General features: G+C 33.7%; 1 protein-coding gene across 1 annotated transcript; it reads left to right on the top strand.

Annotated features, from left to right (window-relative positions):
* Positions 1 to 4,790: 4,790 nt before the first annotated feature.
* Positions 4,791 to 8,672, top strand: LOC131596631 (BEL1-like homeodomain protein 3). The gene is made up of 5 exons (XM_058869354.1): positions 4,791 to 4,929; positions 5,587 to 6,468; positions 6,576 to 6,928; positions 7,034 to 7,094; positions 7,303 to 8,672. Exons 2-5 carry the CDS (start codon positions 5,683 to 5,685, stop codon positions 7,987 to 7,989), a joined length of 1,887 nt encoding a protein of 628 aa, XP_058725337.1. The 5' UTR covers positions 4,791 to 4,929; positions 5,587 to 5,682; the 3' UTR covers positions 7,990 to 8,672.
* Positions 8,673 to 22,078: the final 13,406 nt, after the last annotated feature.

Here is a 22,078-nt window from a genome sequence, read left to right as displayed (position 1 = left end):
ATAGGATACAAAAATAAGCTCCACAAGTTCATAATGAGAATTCCTAGTTTATACCCATTTGAGACCCAATTTCTCATTCTCTTGATATTTGAATAACTCATTTCCAAAGTATTTGAAAGTGTTTCCAACATTTAGATTACAACCAAAGATTACACAATAACTAGGAGTGGAAAATCATAAGAATATTTCTTTTTGTCTCTCGAAGTTTCTCTCCCTAGAAAACTTACCTTATACAAAAAGTGACAAAAAAAACTTAAGTGTGATATATAGTTCGAGACAGTGTCCTAATTGAAACATCACCACCTCATTTCCCCTTCAAATTGATGGTGATTCCAATTCAATTATTGCTTGAGATTTTATAGTTTGATTGTAATTGTTATTGCTTTATATTGTGTAGGACAAACATCACCCATTTCTGCTATCTCTTTTCTTGATTTACTCTTCAACAAAAATGATTAAGTCTAAGCATTGCTTGAATCTTGACCTAGGTAATGACTTAGTGAACACATGTGTCAAATTGTCTTATGAAGAAGCCTTTTCAACCATAATATCCTCCAATTCAATCAAATCTATAATAACTTATAAACAAATGCTAACAAACTTTGTCTTTTCATGACACCCTTATGAGTAGTCAAGTGAGTTAAACTTTGACTATCAAAATATATTTTCACACACTCTTGATCATGAACCCTTGAATCATTCCTTTTAACCAAATTTATACTTTCACCCCTTCAACTAGGAAATATACTCCATTTAAGTTATAGATAAAGTGATAACAAATTGTTGATTTTCCTTCGAACTAATAGTCGTTCCAAACAATGTAAATACATAATCTAACAAGGATATCCATGTATCCACATTTTCTGCATAATATATGTTGTAAAATTGAAAAATTCAGTCATACCAAGAAATTCTATGTGTGGCGATAAAAAAAATGACAATCAAAATAAATGGCTTTTAGCAAAAATAACTTTCTACGCAATAAGACAACAACTTAACTTGGAAAAAGAAGATAAAGACAAGAAACACAATAGCTTTTTTATTCAATTTGATCAAATGATCTACTATGGGGGAGCAAACAACTCTCCAATTTACTATACTTCCGACAGTTGTTACAAAATATTGCAAATGAGTTACAAGAAAATAGTCACCCAAGTTCCCAACAAAACCTATTTTCTACCAAAGTGTTTCCCAATGCCCTTTAGATACCCCCAAAAGATTCCCTCAATGATTGTCTCTCTAAGTTCTCCCTTACTATGATTGACACTTTTTCTCTATGTCTTCAACTGTAAAGTTCTAAAGGTTATGAAGACAAGAATGTAAGAGATTCATGCTTATAACTACTGAAAGCCAACATATTCACAATAAACCCAAAACACAACTCATTAACAAATGAATACACTGACGAAAACAAAGAAGCCAAAACACAAACAGAGAAAACAAAACTGTATGGCTGAAAAGTCGAGCCCGTCAGAGCTCCGTAGTGCTGCACCAATTTTTGATTTATGGCAGTTGCCTTCTGTTGTCGGCAAACTTCGTCAAACCAACTACATATGGCTTCAACGCATTATGTCAACCTCCTGGCTACTTTTCAATTTTTTGGTTCTTGCAATCACAAAATATATTTTCTTTCTTTTCATCATTTAAGGTTTTAAAACATACTTCAACAATATGGATCTATACATTCTTCCAAAGTATACAAGCATATTAGTGAAATAGTTATACTATATATTCGTACATGTATATCAACGAAGTGGTTAGTTTTCTTTGTGTGCATATATAGTTCAGGTAGTGAATTTGTAACTAAGTTTATTAGTATCTCAAACTAACTAATTAACAAGTCGTTAGTTGATTAGTTAGGTTGGTTGCTTAACCAACATGCTATATAAATGTTGTAAATTTTGTTTTGAAAAAATGAATGAAATATATCACTACTTTTATAAAAAAAAAAAAAACTCTACTATTATTTTATTATTTCATTTATGTTTCTTTATGCTCATTTCTTAACGTGACATTATAAAGTTTATAGATTTCACATTATTAAAAAAGAGAATAATATTCATACATTGTCAGTGTAAAGTTATTATACACATTCAACTAATAAAAAATTAACAAAATGCTATGTCATAAAAAAAAATTTAAAATAAAAGTGGGATGTAATTGGATGCATGGTTGTGATTTGTTGACAGTGTATAACTTCTTTTCTTATTAAAAAAATAAAATTGAACAATATATAAATAAAAAGACCTATAAATCTATTACCTTAAAAATTTAGGTGAAGATATGGTCTCTATCTCAATGGTGTCCTGTTAATTTAAACTCTTCGTAAACCAAAAATATAAACACAAAGCAAATGTGATTTAAAATATCCAAACAAAAATTTATAAAAATGTTCAAATCAATTGCAATTAAAACCATATTTTATATCGCAAAACAAATTACGGACATTAAAATTCCTTTCACCATATTCCTTCACTACATAACATCGGTCAAGAATCAAAATCCAATTATCTAAATATAATATTGACGTGATAACAACGACAACAATCAATCAACCCTTTTTTAAAAACCCAAAATAAAGTTCAACATTTCTAACGTTTTGTTTAAACATTGAAACAATAATAATATAAAGTAATATTAAAATGGATAACGTGTACATGATTAAAACATAAACATAAACTCAACAGTTGGTGTTGTGTAACAAGACATATAAAAACAAAAAACTAACGTAGTATTTAGAATACATGAAGCATACACTAACACGTGTGAAGCGTGATTTTGTCACTTTCACCAACTTTGATATTCAAATTCTACCAATATTATTTATGAACAAAGACACTTTCTTATATGTTATATGTTGTTCCATTGATCCTAACAGAAAAGAAAAATGGTTAATGTGTTAAGAGTATTAAAATTACAGGTCTACCAACTGGTGGTTAGGGTTTGAACACTTCAAAGCAAAACTTAACAAACAACTAGTCAACCAACCACTCTCTTCTTTCTTATGTTATCTTCATTTCCTTAATTGCTACTACAATGTCACACCAAGCTTTCTTATATTGTTGCACCCTTTCTAGCTTATGAATTATTATTAATTTCATTTTATGCTCTTTGTCTTGTCAAACCATGATTGGCACTGGTTTTTATTCTTTATTTATTAATTAATATATCTTTTTTGTTTTTAACATATAAACGAACACAATTGATTTATAAATTTTAGATAAGGATAAATTATTTAGAAGAGTTTGAGTCTAAAGTTATATTTGAATTCAATAATCAAATTTTAATTATTTTTCAACAAAATTCTTTTTTATATGAATTAAATAATTGATATATAAACTTTTTATATTTTAATAATTTTTAATATATCAAGTCAATTAGACTATTAATACAATTTACAATAAAATTATTTCTCAAATTTTTTGATATCGTTGTCAGCTATTACTTTAAAAGATATTATTTGACGACATTATTATTTTTTATATATAAAAAAATTTAAAGTATATGCTTTTATTTGTAAGAACTAAAATTTTAACACATGTTAGATTTAAAATGTTTTGTCAATAAATTAATTATTTTGCAAGATATAATATCACTATCAAACTTATCTTACAAGGTGAAATTTTGAGACATGTTTAAATGAAACACAAGCAACTTTTTTATTTTATTTTTAGAAGACACACCTTCTTTTAATTATATTCTACCTTACAAAAATGAGGAGTGTATGTCTCATTTTGACATTTCTTTATGGAGATGTGTATCATCATTTAAACAACAATATGAATACATGTACTACATTAATTATTTAATCAAGCATAGATAACTTAGATATGGTAAATGAAACTTCTCCATATTTATTTTTAACAAATAACTCCTTCTTTTTTTTTTTTACTTTAAGCTTCAATGTTTTTTAGTCTTAATCATCTGATTTTGATTTTTAGTAATCTAAATTTTGATTAAAAGTAATTAAGTATGATCTAAGATTAAGTGTCAATATTTTAAACACCATATATATATATATATATATATATATATATATATATATATATATACTTCTCATCTCTTATATGTAATGCTTTTTTAATCTTTTAATTAATTAAATTATATAAATAACAAAAACAAATAAGGATTTTTTATTTAAAATAAACCAATAAGTTATTAAAAGACTATCGACTTTGTAGAATAACATAAAAAAAGGTATTATAATGAAATAATAATCTATGTAAAACATCAATTTAACAAGACAAAAAGTCAATTTTTTGAATTGAAAATAACCAATTTTAAAATATTACTAGTACATCAATTTCTGAAATTATTTTTAATAAAAAATACTTTTAATAGATTAGAATCTTTAAATTCTAATTACACCATACATTTTTTTTAGATTACAACATATAAGAATAATAATGTAAGGTTAGTGCATTCGGTGCTTATTTATTTATTTTGTTAACAAGTTAGAGCACTAGTTAAGGAATTGAAAGTACAAATTATTGTACTAAACATATTGTTGAATGGAAGGAGATAGTTAAGCAACTAAGGGGACGTTGTTTAGTTGGTTAAGCAACATTAAACTTCTAGAGAGAAATATAGTCGAAATATTTAAGATTTGATCTAAATATTTTTAATTTTTTATTAATATAAATTGTACTTAAAGAGATTAATTTTGTTATAGAAGAAAAAGAAAAAGAAAAGTTGGTTATGATGAGAAAAAGAATAAATAAAAAAAGTAGTTGGCATGGGGGAAGTAAGCAATTTCTTTCAAATTATTAATGATATAATTTCGTGATTGGTTGGTACCAAAGTTTATACTACATTTTTCAAATTTATATCTCTTGGGATTGCCACTTGTCTCACCTTCCCCACACTCTGGATTCTTGTCTTTCTCTCTCTCTTCTTCCTTCTTCCTATCCTTTTTCCATTTCCTCTCAGGTACTACTACTATTTTCTCTATCTCTTTCTTCATCTTCTTCTTCTTCTTCTTCTTTTTCTCTTCTTTTTCTTGTTATTATTTTGATTTTACAATAATATTAATACTGAAAAAAATGAATTATTACTATAAAAAGAAGGATAATATGATGGTGAAGTACTGTCTTTTTTGTTTTTGTAGTTTTTGATGATGTTTTTTTTTATAGTCATGACTCTGTTTTTATTTAAAGGGTTATGAGATTTTGATGATTAAAACAAAAAAGCTGAATTTTTTCAATGCTTAAAAAGTCACTGTACTTGAACAAAGAAAAAAAAAAAGTTAACTTTTTCTTATATAAAAAAAGGGTTTTGATTTTGATGATTGTGTTTGTGTTCTGTTTTTGATTTAATGTTGTTTTCATTTTTAGTTTAGTTTCATCTTGGTGTTGTGGCTTTCACTTTGAGAATAGGGTTTGAGTTGAATTCTGTGAAATTTTTGTTTGTGTTTTTTTGTTTGGTTTTTAGGTTTCTTGCATAGTTTTCTGCTACCTCGTACCTATGGTTGTGTGTCTCTGATGTTTGTTTTTGCTTCATGAAAATATCATTATTGAGCAATTATTTTTTATAAATTTTCATGATTATAACTTTTTTTCTTACTTTGGATTATTTTAATTTGTTTAGGTTTGAAGCAACGAGGTGTTTATTTTATTAATCTTGTTGCTGGAGATTTCAATCTGATTATTCCATTGTAAAGGGCATTAATCAATCTTGTTTGCAATGTATCCCAACCAAGCGTTTTCGTCGGGATCTTACGCCGAGATGATTTCCGGGAACACTTTGTTACCTCATAACTATAGTGAATCTGTGGGAGGACAAAATGAGTTGAAGTTTATCGCATCTATGGACGACTCGATGAATATGCAGTCTATTGATCAAGGGCATTCGAATGCTGCTACGAGTGATCCATCGTCACAATTCGGACTCGTTGAGAGCGAGCAAAATGTACAATGTCAAGGGTTGTCTCTTAGGCTTGGAACAATGATGCCTTCCTTTCAATATCAGTATCCCGGCAACGGTTTCACGTCGCTAATGAATGCTCAGATTTCAAATTTAAAAGGGTCCGGGTCTCTTAAAGACGACGATGATTTGAGAAATGCGGAGTGTATTGCGTATCATAATTCTGTCAAAAGGGAGGGTTTGTATAATCCGCACTCATCGATAGGTCTTAACGAAGGTCAATCTGATCCGTGTTTACATGGATCAGCAATTCTTCCGAACAATGGCCTTAACGGGCACTACCTTAAGGCGGCACAGGAATTGCTCGATGAAATAGTTAATGTTCGAAAGACGTTGAAACAAACTGGATTGGAGAACCAACAAAGTTTTCGTGATGCTGGTTTAGACGGTTCCAAAGATTCAGATGGAAAATCTACTAGCCAATCTATGCAAATGTCCTCGGGTCCTAATGGTTCTAATGCAAACAACTCTACGACCGAGCTATCACCAGCGGAACGACAGCATTTGTTAGACAAGAAAACAAAACTTTTGTCCATGCTGGATGAGGTAAACCGTTATATTCTCGTGTTTTGATCGCATACCTTAATCTTTCTACAATGTTTTGATGATGATGGTGTTAGATAGCGAATAATTCGTATTCTTTGTGTTTGTAGGTCGACAAAAGATACCGACAATACTGTCATCAGATGCAGATTGTGGTATCGTCTTTCGACATGGTTGCTGGCTGTGGAGCAGCCGAACCATACACAGCTCTTGCTTTGCGCACAATTTCTCGTCACTTTCGCTGTTTGCGTGATGCTATAAGCGGCCAGATTCAAGTAACTCAGAGGAGCCTCGGTGAACAAGAGGGAATACCTCGTCTCCGGTATGTCGATCAGCAGCTTAGACAACAAAAAGCTCTTCAGCAGCTTGGTGTAATGAGACAAGCTTGGAGACCTCAGAGGGGACTTCCCGAAAGCTCTGTTTCAATACTCCGTGCATGGCTCTTCGAGCATTTCCTTCATCCGTAGGTTCCGCTATCCTAATTTGTTTCCGCTATTAGTATTATCATAATTACTTTTGAGTAATTTTATTCTAATAATTTGTTATCAAATTTCATTTGGTATATTAGTTATCCTAAGGACTCGGAGAAAATTATGCTGGCAAGACAAACAGGATTGACCCGAAACCAGGTACGATGATTAATGTTTTCTCAACTCCACAATATGTTTCTGTGTATGTTTGATTTTACTGTTGCATGCGGTAAAATTGATTTTAACATGTAATATGTTTGAATTGAATTTATTCGGACTTAAAGCTAGAAGTCGGAATCTGATACACGTGAAGTTATGGTCCTGTCTTTTGGTTGCTACTTGTTAATCACTATTTAATTCATATCAGGTGGCGAATTGGTTTATTAACGCGAGGGTGCGTCTATGGAAACCGATGGTCGAAGAAATGTACAAAGAAGAGTTTGGAGATTCCGAGACAAGCAGCAATCTTTTATCAGAAAACACACCGAAAGCTCCAAGAGACGAAGATCTTCGAGCGTGGGATGATAAAAGAGACGAGTCTCATGACAAGTTAATAACCATTGATAGCGTTCAACAACAAGGTCAAATTGCAGGGTTGAAGCTGGATCATGCGTCGTCTTCCGCCACCACCGCGACAGAATTGGAAAGAGGGATTCAAAGTAATGATCATTGGACAAATGTGATGGATTCTAGAATTGGGAAAATGCAGGGTGACCAACAAAGGTTTAACATGAACAATAGTCCTTATTCAAATGCACCTATCTCGATAAACCAGAATGGTGAAAACTGCATAATGGATTCTACTCCTACTACTTATGATGATTTATCGGAGTTGAGTAACTTTGCTGTTGGTGGACATGTCTCACTTGCGTTGGAGTTGAGGAACTCGGAAAGTGATGGATTTGGTTTGTCGAATGATGACGTCAGTAAAAGGCGTAATCAAACATTGGCTTCTTCGCCGGATAACGATTTGTTAGATTATCATTTCACAGACAATGGAAAGCAACAACACAAGTTTGGCAGTCCTCATTTATTACATGAGTTCGTTGTCTGAATTGTAAGAAGTTCGTGTTTGGAGAGCATCACATTCGAATTCGGATTGTCTACAGTTAATAATCTCACGCATTCACTCAGTCAGGTCATCGATGAATGTTGTATCGATATCACAGAGTTCAAATTTCAAAGCAAATTTTGATTTTTCTTAAAACTATAGTAGTAATATTGAACTTGAAATATGGATTGTCTGATCTCAATTCAACGACCACTGATATGCTGACCACGTGAATGTCTGAGATAGCTGACTATAGGCAATCTAAATTCGTCAGATTCCCCGTGTCATCGCACGTCTATCTCAAAGCTACAACCCTACAACGACTACCTTCTCGTTGTGCGTCTATACATCGGCCGAGTTTCCAAATATATTGGAATTTTTTTGATGTTTTGTTAAGGGGAGTATGGAAAATGTGTACCTCAAAAAAGTAGAAACTAGGAAGAGAAAAACATATGGTGTTACATTGTGATATTCGTCATTATTGTTGTTGTTGACAGTGAATGATAAAAATGTATGTAAAGCATGAACCGTACAAAATATACACGTAGGTATGTGTAGATAGTACTATGTTGTAATATTGTGGGGGGTGATTGATTGTATGTATTTGCAGGCAATTTTGTAAGGACAAAGAAAGAACATGTCTAATGCATCATCATCATGAATAAGGAAAGAATCTTTGTGAAAAATGTGTCCAAGTACAATGTGCATCATGCATTGAATCTTTTTTGTGCTTATGTTTATGTCTTTCATTAATGGTGGGATCCAAACACTTTTTAATAAGTCTTCTTAGTTTAAGGTTGGCGTTATTAATATCGATCATATGAGTCTACGTCGTGTCACCGTGATACTGATGCATGTCGAATATCATACACTTATTTGTTCAGGGATATTGGTGCTAGAGAGCTAGTAATATTTTTTCTTGGCAATCCTTGAACTTGGATTGTGAAAGAATAAAGATGACTAACTTTATCTCTGCATGTTGCAGATGGTGACAGAGACTGCAACCAACTGAGAAAAATATGTATTCTTTTGAGATACTTTTTGAGATTCCAAAAAGAATTATTAAGGCTTGAAAAATGGATGGTTGTTTAATTATGGTATGGAAAGTTGGGACCATTTTGGTTTAAGGTCATTTTCTATGGGCAATTTACTTGGCTTTGAAGAAAGAGCATGACTTGTGTCATACTAGGTCTGTTTGATATGTAACTGAGAAAGAAAGAAAGAGAGATCAGAAATGGATTCTGTGTATTATTGCAGTAGATAAAGGACAGGCTACGCAGGCCATTAAGGACAGGCATATGCAGAAGATATGCAGGCCTCTATGTCAGCTTGCACAGTTTTTTCTAATAAGGTTAGACTGAACCGATGGGCAGAGGCATATGATTAGGGTCATTTACTGTTTAATACAGCTACACAAAAATTTGCAAAATAAATAAATAAGGGGAGACGGACAAGAGAAGGTGGATTGGAAATTTTGACTCGGCACGCCAAAAAACGGAACAGCAATGTCTCTGTTATCTTAGCATTTCTAAAGTTTAAAAATGAAAATAACATGCCTAATCGGATAATGTCCGCATCCTCAAAAAAAAAAAAACAATGTAAATAAATAGTAGATGGAGTAAGTCTAAAATTTTGACTCAATCCGACGAAATGTCTAGCGAACTGGATCTATTTTGCCATCCTCTTGAACGATTTAGTTAATATTAGATTTATAAGGTATCTTTTTAAGGGTAATGTTAACATGTCCCCTTATGACGCATGTTAAGACCTAAATAAAGAAACCTTATCTTAAAACTTGTGTATTGAATTAATTACAAATATATAATTAATTTTATTTTTTATTTTATTCAAGACAAATTTTCTTAATGTAGGTTTCTTAACATGTGTTCTTAAGACACATGTTAATATTAACTTTTTTTTAATAAAGGAATTTTGTGCATTTTTAAAAACTTATTTATGAAAAATGCTAAATTATATACCATAAAAAAGTCTTTTGAGTATATTAAAAGGACGTATATAGATAAATATGAATACTATTTATGTATTACAATTATTAATATATACTTTGATTAATTTATAAATTTTTTAACCTTTTCATTAATTTAGTCTACATAAACTTTTTTTTCTGCATACTTAAATTGTTATTATAAATTAAAATTAGTGTATATATATATATATATATATATATATATATATATATATATATATATATATATATATAAAAGTATAAACTTTTCAAAATATAAATCACTTTTCAAAATACGTTTTTATTGAAATAAACTTTTATGGAAACTAATTATACATACTAGTTGAGTTAAAGGTGTTGTTGATCCAGGGTTCAACTCCTGACGATGTTTATTTGTAATGAAGTTGTTGATGATTTATAAATCAACAACTTTTAAAAAATAAAAAAATTATACATACTAGACTTTTGAAAAAGCTAGAGTCAAAAATTAAAAAATAATTTTAGCATATGTAGGTTTGCTGCAAGACTTTAGAAAAGACTATGCTTAAAGTCTTTTGTAAATGTCTAAAAACCTTAAATATTGTCTTTTCTTATCGTTTTTGGTTGGAGTTTAGGAATAAGGTAGATTTTTAACTGCTGAATTCTTCAATTTTTTTACCTTGTTCTTTCATCTTTTGTATTTGCCTTTTCACTTACATCATTCTCCAACTCTCTTTCTTTTTCATCACTTGTAATTTTCCCTTCTGTTTCTTTCTCATTTTCTTATTTTTCCTCTTCACTTTCTCTTGCCTTGACAATAATTTTTTCAGGTTCTACATTTCCACCCACCTTATTGCTTCTATTTGTGACTGCATTGCAATGCTCATTCTGGTTGGTTGATTTAAGTGTTGGCTTCAAATGTTCCCGTTTGTTGATCAACTAGTTGGTTGGCTATCTAACTAAATTTGAGTCTCTAGGTTTTTTATTGAAGCATATGTGTTCTTTTTATTTTTCATAGACAATTGCATAGATTAATTAAGAGTATCCTCCAACTTTGAAATTTTGTCTTGTTAACAAGGAGTCTGGTTAAAATTGTGGTACACACAATTAATATATGTTGGATGGTAATGCATCTTGTCTCCATCCTTGATTGTAATTATTTCCCCTTTGAAAATTATTGTTGTTTTTGTATTGCCCTAACCTTTGTTGGTTGCCCACAAATTTAGCCTTTTCATCTAACAAAGGGAAAATATTTTTGGGATGGTCACCAGTGTAAAACTCACAATAACAAATTTTCCTATGTATGTATTTATGCACCTCTTGCATTTTCTTGAGCTGTTGTGTAAGGTCTGACAACTGTTAGGTTAGCTCGTCCACATTTTGAGCCTGTAGCTTGTTCTAAGCTAATATTTCATCATTTGTTTTTAGCCCAACAATTTTGGTCTTTCTCTACGGATGATTTATGGCATGCTGACCCTAGTGGTTACCGAGTGCCATTCTTTTAATGATAGCTACTGTGTTTTTAGCACTTTTAGACATTAATATTCCATCTTCAGTTGCATCTGATATGAGCTTTGGTTGTTGTTGTATTCCGTTGAGAAAGATGTGAATCTGTATAAGATTGTCAGAACCATGATTGAGACATCTTCTCAGTATAGACTTGTATCTTTCTCATGCTTCATATAATGTTATACTTTATCCTCGAGAAAAATACAATAATCATTGTCTTAGCTTCCATAAATTTGTTGTGAGGGAAAATCCTGTTAATAAACTTTTTTTCAAGTATATTCCAGTTAGTCATTACTTGGGTCAGTTGGTCCAAGTACCATTCCTTTGCCTTTCCTATAAGCTAAGCATGTGGGGATAAACTTTGTAAGATGTGTACATGTATCCTCGTGATTTAAACTCGTAAAAGGGTTAGTATATAAAATTTAGAGAAGTCTGGTCTTTATCTTCGTTTGTCTAGTGTTTCTTAAAGGTATGGCAATGTTGACTTTTTAATATTAAAGAGTTTTGTTTTACTATATCCTTAAAATGTGTATTTGTATAAGTTAGATGATGCTATTTATTGCAGTTGATTCATATTAATATAAATTAACTGAATTTTAATATTATCAACTCAACTATCAAGCAACTAAAAGAAAACACCACAAATTTTCCCATTATAACCTTTCTATTCTTTCAAATTACAAAGCCAAAAGGTTTTTTTTTTTGTCATTTCATAATGAAGGCATTTTTACAACTTCAAGACGAACCCGCTTTTGCCATGTGTCATCTTCTTCTCTCACTTTTCCTTTTCTCCCTCTCATTCCGTCTTCTTCCCTCACTTTTCTCAAACCTTCCAATTCTTTCACTCATTATCTCTCTTATTCTCTGTATTTCCCTAAACCCTAACCATGACATCGCCTTTTTTTCCTGAAAAAACAAATATATATTTGTACTCATCATCTCATCATCTCAAGGCCTTTCTAATGAACCAGTTGAATCTTCGTTTCAACGCTGTCGGCCACCATTTCTACTTCTCCGACCGTCACAACACGAGATGGAAAAAGGAAACCTTTTTCTTTCTCTTTTGTGGTGAATCCTCATCATTTTCTTTTCTAATATCTATATTGTTATATTGATGAAATTTTAGATTTGGTTGAAAACAGATTTGTTGTTGTGTTCTTTGATTTATTAATTTCTTTTTTATTTTATATGTAGATCTGATTATTGCTAGATGAATGATATGGCAGAGATAGTGGTCATTCGAATCAACTATCAAGCCACTAAAAGAAAGTGCCACCAATTTTCCCATTATAACGTTTCTATTCTTTCAAATTACAAAGCCAAAAGAGCTTTTTTTTGTCATTTCATAATTAAGGCATTTTTACAACTTCAAGACAAACCCGCTTTTGCCACGTGTCATCTTTTTCTCTCACTTTTCCTTTTCTCCCCCTCATTTCGTCTTCTTCCCTCACTTTTCTCAAACCTTCCAATTCTTTCTCTCATTATCTCTCTTATCCTCTGTATTTCCCTAAACCCTACCCATGAAATCGCCTTTTTTCTGAAAAAAAACAAATATAAATTTGTACTCATCATCTCATCATCTCATCATCTCAAGGCCTTTCTAATGAACCAGTTGAATCCTCGTTTCAACGCTGTCAGCCACCGTTTCTACTTCTCCGACCGTCACAAATCGAAATGGAAAAAGGAAACCTTTTTCTTTCTCTTTTGTGGTGAATCCTCATCATTTTCTTTTCTAATCTCTACTTTGTTATTTTAATGAAAGTTTAGATTTGGTTGAAAACAAATTTGTTGTTGTGTTCTTTGATTTATTCATTTATTTTCTATTTTATATGTAGATCTAATTATTGCTAGATGACTGATATGGCAGAGATAGTGGTCATTCGAATATGAGAGAACATGTTTGCAAAATGGAAGGTATATCCTTTGATTGACCACTTTTTGTTGTCGAGACTTTCTGTTGATTTACTACTTTTATTTTTCATGTTTACTCGACTTTATCGAATCCGGATGAGTCCAAAAAATATCTCGGACCGTAACCCCATCATCGCAAGTTATGTACCGCGACACGTATTTGTTATCATCCAACATCTTCAACATTTGTTGCATCTCACTTCTATCTCCCCTAATCGCCTTATTATTGCGGTACCAGATGTTATACACTTGCCTTATGTTTGATACGTTGTCAGGTTCCTTCAGTTTCAATGTGGCAAGTATATTTTTCGGTTGGACAATATTCAAGGACATTTCATTAATACATGTCTTCTCTTTCGGATTAAGCCGACATACACTAGGATGACCTTGTAATTTTCCGCACATGTCATGGTTATGCAAACCACAAATAACACTAAATCTCCACTTCTTACAAGCCCCCATGTAACCACGGATTTTAAATGGACACTCGCATTTTCTAGTACCCGTGTCGTCTCTTTTAAACATCCTTAGAAGAGGATGGTATTTCCTGCTTCTTTCGCACAATGTTGTTACGAAAGCGTTTTTTCTTCCGTACCATTATCTGATCTTCCTATTACCGCACCAAAACCAAGGTTTGTTGCATTCCTACAAATACATGTGAGCATGTTTTCATGATCATCAAACTCTTGCTTGTTATTAAAGTCACCGCCGACATCTACCGCCTTTACGACTTTCCCTTTAACGTTCGGAGAAACAATTGCGAAAGGAACTAATTCTCTTGAGATATTGTCGGGGTGCACCTTACCTATTTATAAACAATAGCACAAATAACCCATAATCACAAGAATGCTGGTAAAAACAGCACAAACATGTTCCGTAGATGCACCTGCGAAACATTTTCATCTTCAACGCGTTCCGTAGATGTACCTACGGAAGCAAAGTTACATTCTTTTACAAAAATTTGATTGACAAAGTAAGAAATGCAATAGATAAAGATGAATGTTTAACTGAAATTTTGTCTTCTCTTGCTCCCTTTGACTTGTTGCACCAAAAAGTTGAAGGTTTAGAGTAAAAAATGATATTGATGCTGTATGATTTTTTAGAGTGGTGAGAGTGAGTGTTGAAGAAGAAATGTAACAATGGAGGAGTGATCATGCTGGTTCAAACATATCATATACTTATATAGATACATGTATGGAAAATTCTGGCGCTAAGTTGTTTCGTAGATGTACATACGGAAAATTCACTGAACTGAATTAATCTACAATTTCTCCTAAAATATACTAGTTTAAAATACTTCCGTAGACGCACCACCGGAAAAATTCAAATTTTGCCAAAATAAAAGTTACTTCTGGATGTGCATCTACAAAAATATGGGAAATTTGAAATTTCGCCAGGTACCTAAGAGAATCAAGGGTGTAATTGATATTCTCAAGAATAATATTAATAAAAAATATTTGTATGTGATTTGTTATAAATTAACCTTAATAATATAGTTTAACATTTTAACAATAAACTATGTGAGATATTGGATCGAACTCTAGTATTGTCGAAGGGTAGCTTCTTGGTTCGACAGTTCGACAGAGTTAAGCATGAAGTCGAAGTATTGTTCACATGCTGGTGTCGAAGTGTGCATGCTGAAGTCGAAGATGGGTCTAGCATGCAGATGTCGAAGATGCTAGAGTTGTTAGCATGTTAAATTAGGTTTTAGTGTTTAAACCCTAATTTGTTAAGTTAGCTTGTTTATTAAGTTGACTTGTGTAATGGGCCTTGCTGAAAAAGCCCATTAGTTAGTATGTTAGGTTTTATTATAAATAGCATACTAGTCTCTCATCATTGCTAAGCTGCAAATCCTAATTTAGGGTGAGAGAGGTTATTTGTTATTCTTGTAAACTTGTAATCTTGTTTTAAGAGAAAGTAAAAGAATAGCAGTTATAACCAATTCTTGTGTTCTTATTCTCTTCCCTAATTCCCTATTATACTTTGTTATTGGTATCGTTTTTCACAACAAATTGGTGCGGTGAGCGTGGAGAAGATGCCTTCAACAAAGTATGAGATTGAAAAGTTCACCGGAGTGAATGATTTCGGTCTGTGGCGCTTGAAGATGAAAGCCCTACTGGTTCAGCAGGGTTGTTTGGAAGCGTTGAAGGGAGAGGCAGCCATGAATGCAGAATTGACGGCAGCGGAGAAGACGAATATGATCGAGAAAGCACACAGCGCAATTTTGTTGAGCCTTGGTGATAAGGTTCTCCGGCAGGTATCAAAGGAGACGACGGCATCAGGGTTATGGGTGAAACTTGAAAGTTTGTATATGACCAAATCGCTGGTAAATCGACTCTACCTGAAGCAAGCTTTGTATTCATTCAAGATGATTGAAGACAAAGTATTGGCTGAGCAGTTGGATATGTTCAACAAGCTGATTCTTGATCTTGAAAATATTGATGTGAAGATCAATGATGAAGATCAAGCGTTGTTACTATTGTGTTCTTTGCCTCGATCACATGCTCACTTCAAAGAAACTCTCTTGTATGGAAGGGAGTCCCTGACGTTTGAAGAAGTTCAATCAGCCTTGTACTCTAAGGACTTGAATGAACGAAAGGAGCATAAACCTTCGACTGTTGGCGAAGGTTTGGCCGTTAAAGGAAAACTCTTACGAAAGGATGGTAAGTTCGACAAGAAGAAAGGCAAAAGCCAGTCGAAGACTTACAGTGGCGAAGCATCTGGCATTCGATGCTACCATTGTAAAAAGGAGGGTCACACAAGAAAGGTGTGCCCTGAACGCTTGAAATATCATGGAGGTAAGGATAATGGCAACGCTGCCATTGTTCAAGATGATTTCGAATCATCTGATGTTCTTGTGGTTTCAAGCAGTGACTCTAAGAAGGAGTGGATTATGGATTCAGGTTGCACTTGGCACATGACTCCAAACAAAGACTTGTTCGAGGAATTATGTGATCAAGATGGTGGATCAGTATTGCTGGGAAACAACAAGGCTTGCAAGATTGCAGGTGTTGGATCTGTGAGATTCAAGCTCCATGATGAGTCAATAAGGTTGTTGACTGAAGTCAGGTATGTTCCTGATTTGAAGAGAAATCTGCTTTCTCTTGGTGAATTCGACAAGAAAGGATATGTTTTCCAAGGAGAGAAAAGTATCCTAAGAGTCATGAAAGGTTCGAAGGAAGTCTTGAGAGGCGTGAAGAAACACGGCTTGTATACCCTTGAGGCTGAAGTTGTAAGTGGTTCGACAAATGTTGTATCCACGAAACCTTTGTCGAAGACAGAAATCTGGCACATGAGATTGGGCCATGTCAGTGAAAGGGGTCTGGTCGAATTAGGGAAACAAAATCTGCTTGGTGGAGACAAAGTCGAAAAGCTGAAGTTTTGTGAACCCTGTGTACTTGGAAAATCTTGCAGAGTGAAGTTCAACAAAGGCAAACAAAGAACACATGGATCCCTTGATTACATCCATGCTGATCTTTGGGGGCCTGCAAGGTGTGCATCACATTCAGGAGCAAGGTATTTTCTATCCATAGTAGATGATTATTCCAGAAAATTATGGGTATTCATCCAGAAGACTAAGGATGAAACTTTTGAGAGTTTCAAAAGTTGGAAGACTCTGGTTGAAAATCAGACTGGCAGGAAGGTCAAGAGGTTGAGAACCGACAATGGCCTTGAATTTTGCAATGAGGCATTCGACAGCTTTTGTGTTGCCTTTGGTATTGCAAGGCACAGAACTACTGCAGGTACTCCACAGCAAAATGGTTTGGCTGAAAGATTTAATCGAACTATTTTGGAGAGAGTCAGATGCATGTTGACTAGTGCGGGGTTAAAGAAGGTGTTCTGGGCTGAGGCTGTTTCGACAGCAACATATCTGATAAACAGATGTCCTTCGACAGCGTTAGATATGAAGACACCTGAAGAAGTTTGGTCGGGACATCCACCAGATCTCGACAAACTGAGAGTATTTGGCTGCGTAGCCTATGCTCACATTAGGCAAGACAAGGTCGAACCTAGAGCTCTGAAATGCATGTTCATGGGATACCCTGAAGGAGTCAAAGCTTATAGGCTATGGTGCCTAGAGCCAGGTCACATGAGGTGTATCACCAGTCGAGATGTAGTTTTCAATGAAGCTGAAATGACTTTTAAGAAAACTGATGATGTTGGTCGAAGTACAGAAACATCTGACGAAGAGCTGGAACAGGTAGAGATTCCCGTTGAGGTGGAGCATGTTGATGCTGAATTGCATATCCCAGATGAAGTCGAAGAAGAAGCAAAAGATGCTGAAGTTGAGGAAACTGACGATAACTACCTATTGCCGAGAGATAGGTCGAGAAGAGTCATCAAGCCACCTCAGAGACTTGGATATGCATATCTTATAGCTTATGCCTTAATCTCTGCAAGTGAGGTTCTAGACGAAGAACCTAGAGACTATAAGGAAGTTATGAGGAGTCGAAATAAGACTGAATGGCTGAAGGCCATGGATGATGAGATGAAATCTCTTCATGATAATCATACTTGGGAACTGATCAAGAAACCTGTTGGGGCAAGGTTAGTCAGCTGTAAATGGATTTTCAAAGTTAAGGAAGGAATTGAAGGAGTGACGTCGAAAAGATACAAGGCAAGGTTAGTTGCAAGGGGTTTCACTCAGAAAGAAGGTGTCGACTTCAATGATGTGTTTTCTCCTGTTGTGAAGCATAGGTCCATTCGAATGTTGCTTGCCATGGTGGCACAGTTCGATCTTGAACTGGAACAGATGGATGTGAAGACTGCGTTCTTGTATGGTGATCTAGATGAAACGATCCTGATGAGGCAACCTGAAGGGTATGTCAAAAAGGGGAAGGAAGATTATGTGTGCAAGTTAAAGAGATCTTTGTATGGGCTGAAACAATCTCCTCGACAGTGGAATAGGAGATTCGACAAGTTCATGGCACGCATAAGTTTCATTAGAAGTCAGTTCGACCATTGCGTTTACTTCAGATTTCGACCTGGTAATTCATTTGTTATTTTGTTGCTTTATGTGGATGATATTCTCATAGCAAGCAACAATGTTGAAGATGCGATGAGGGTGAAGGCTGAACTCAATAAGGAGTTCGATATGAAGGATCTGGGAGCTGCTTCCAGGATTCTTGGAATTGACATTCGAAGAGATAGAAAGAAGTCGAAGTTATGTCTATCTCAAGAGGCATATCTACGGAAGATTCTTGAAAAGTCTGGTATGTCGAATTCGAAGCAAGTTGTGACTCCAACAAACCCTCAATTCAAGCTGAGTATTGATCAGTGTCCCAGTACTGATGTCGAAAGAGCCTATATGAATAGCATTCCGTATGCTAATATAGTTGGTTCTTTGATGTATGCTATGGTTTGTACTAGACCCGACATAGCATACGCAGTAAGTCTTGTAAGCAGGTACATGGCGAATCCTGGAAAGGCTCACTGGCAAGCATTGAAGTGGATTTTAAGGTACATAAATGGGTCTCTGAATAGAGTCCTAATTTATGGTGGAGCCTTGGGTGAAGATAGTAAAGCAGTAATAGAAGGATATGTCGACTCTGATTATGCAGGTTGTATGGATTCTAGAAAATCTATTTCTGGATATGTTTTCACTATGTTTGGCACTGCAATTAGTTGGAAAGCAACACTTCAGAAGGTTGTTGCTCTATCAACCACTGAAGCGGAGTATATTGCCCTAACTGAAGCTGTGAAAGAAGCATTGTGGCTTGAAGGTTTTGCGAAGGAGCTAAAACTTCAAGGTCGAGGTATCACTGTTAAATGTGATAGTCAAAGTGCAATACACCTGTCGAAGAATTCAGCCTATCATGAGCGAACTAAGCACATTGATGTGAGGCTGCATTTCGTCAGAGGAGTAATCGAGCGTGGAGAAGTCCAAGTGCTGAAGGTTTCGACTAAAGACAATGCTGCTGATATGATCACCAAGACATTGCCGAGTTGCAAGTTTTTCCACTGTATGCAGTTGATAAAGCTGCATGAAGAAAGCTAGTTTGTTCCTTGACGTTGTAGAGTTAGGTCCAAGGTGGAGATTTGTGAGATATTGGATCAAACTCTAGTATTATCGAAGGGTAGCTTCTTGGTTCGACAGTTCGACAGAGTTAAGCATGAAGTCGAAGTATTGTTCACATGCTGGTGTCGAAGTGTGCATGCTGAAGTCAAAGATGGGTCTAGCATGCAGATGTCGAAGATGCTAGAGTTGTTAGCATGTTAAATTAGGTTTTAGTGTTTAAACCCTAATTTGTTAAGTTAGCTTGTTTATTAAGTTGACTTGTGTAATGAGCCTTGTTGAAAAAGCCCATTAGTTAGTATGTTAGGTTTTATTATAAATAACATACTAGTCTCTCATCATTGCTAAGCTGCAAATCCTAATTTAGGGTGAGAGAGGTTATTTGTTATTCTTGTAAACTTGTAATCTTGTTTTAAGAGAAAGTAAAAGAATAGCAGTTATAACCAATTCTTGTGTTCTTATTCTCTTCCCTAATTCCCTATTATACTTTGTTATTGGTATCGTTTTTCACAACAAACTAAATATTAATTTTTAAAGTTAAATATATTTTTGGTTCCTATAAAATTATCAATTTTGAGTTTTAGTCCTTATAAAAAAAATCATGTTTTAGTACCTACAAAATTAGTTTTGCACCTAGTTTTAGGCTTTGTTTGGTAAAACTAGTTGGTAGCTGGTAACTGATAGCTGGTAGCTTATAGCTGATGACTGATAGTTGATAAGTTAACATGAGTGTTTGATAAATTAGCTGATTCTTTAGCTGATAGATACAAAATGACATAAAAGAAAATTTTAATTAATAAGGGTAATAATATATTTTGTTAAAATAATAAGGGTATAAATGGAAGAAAAAGTCACAAGCTAAAAACTACAAGCTTAAAAGCTACTTCAAATAGCTTTTGAAAGAAAAACTAAAAGCTAGTAAAAAAGCTACAAGATAAAAGCTAAAACCTGACTTTGTTTATGAGGACTAAAAGTAAAAAATTGAGATATTTATAGGAACAAAAAAACATATTTAACTATAATTTTTAATAAGTTTTATAATTTTTAGGCTAAATTACCTGCTAGGTCCTTTAAGTTATTTAATTTTAACAATGTAGTCACTTATATTTTTTTTCTACAGGTAGGTCCATTATATTAACTAACGTAACGTTAACCTTATTTACAAAATCCGTTCCAAAAAAATTGAGTTGACACAAACGACGGTGATGTGTTTTAGTTGTTGACATGAGATTTTTTAATTTAATTTAGATAGAAATTAATTAATATAATTTTTAAAAGAAATTGATTGGGCCCAAGGCCCATATCCTTGAAATATCTCTCCATCTTACAATTAGACACTTACGTATGATTGTGTGAGTTACATAAAGACTAAAATTAACTGTAAAGAAAATGACGTGGGACTTAATTTCCAGATTGAACTAAAATTGAACAATGTTCTCACATGCTTCGTCTTCCATGGTTTTGTCTGTCTTTGCTAACAAACTTGGTCTTTCTTTTGAGTTCTTTCTTGTGGCTGAGAAAGTTGGAAACAATGATGTTGAGGTGGACAACTGATGAAGATATTGATTTTCAAAAATTAACTTAAGAATATTGATTTCCAATGATTCTTTAACTATAGTGGTCTATTATACACAACAGTTGTAAAAAGATAATTTGTTTTCTTTCTGCCAAAGTAGTTATACAGAGCTTGAGCTGTATTGCCTATTTTGATTATATGAATATGACCAAATTATAAATCCAAATATGAAATGATGGAAATATTTTTTGCAGCTTAGTGTCCCACAAATCAAAGATGAAATGGAGAAAACATTGAAGTGGCTTATTCCTATTGCTGCTAACACAACAAAGTATATTTGATAGTCGCGACTCTACAATTTCCTATTATTCTCAGTATTGTTTATATGGTGCATCAAAACATTGATTTAATTCTCTCTTCTTCAATTGCAATACTTCAGAGCTCATCATGGCTTTGGATGGGTTGGAGAATGGGCAAACACAGGGTAAGAGGACATAATTTTTGCTTTCTTTCTTCCATGTTTATGTTCTACTACATACCATTTTTTAAGTCAAGTTTCTATAGGTCTGATGTCAACCGTAAACATACGGGTCAGTTAGACTTGTTAAAAATCGAAACACTACACCATGCTGAGAAAGATAAAACAGAAACGTATATACTTGAACTGGTTGTCTGGCTACATCACCTAGTCAGCCAAGTAAGAGTTGGCAACAGAGGAATAAGGTCCCCTGTCAAATCTCCGATTCGTTCTCCAAACCAGAAAACATTGCAATTGTTTGCGCAAAAAGTCTGCTCTTCTTCTCCCTTGTTAAGAATCGAAGATCAAAAAATGCTTCGAGATGTTGGCAAGAGGAAACTAACACCCGACATTAGTAAAAGTCAGGAATTTGAAACTGTCAAGACTAGTCATAAAGCGGGAGTTTGCAATTTGGAGTTGATGTGTGACCTGTTGTTCGTGCTGCAATGGAGTATATGGAGCAATTTGATAGAGATGTTGATGATCTTATTGAGAATGACGACAAGAAAGGAGGAGGAGACATTCACAACTACTGAAGGTATATTTCCATGTCCCACATCGTTTTCTTTACACCTAAAATAAGTGTTTATATAACTCACACAATCATACCTAATTGTTTAATAATGAGTTGGAGAAATATTGCAAAGATATGGGTCTTAGATCAAATCAATTTCTTTT

The sequence above is a fragment of the Vicia villosa genome, linkage group LG4, assembly GCF_029867415.1.
Source record: "Vicia villosa cultivar HV-30 ecotype Madison, WI linkage group LG4, Vvil1.0, whole genome shotgun sequence".
Classification (NCBI taxonomy): domain Eukaryota; kingdom Viridiplantae; phylum Streptophyta; class Magnoliopsida; order Fabales; family Fabaceae; genus Vicia; species Vicia villosa.
The sequence above is the reverse complement of the archived record's forward strand: the minus strand, read 5'-3'. Positions and strand labels throughout refer to the sequence as shown.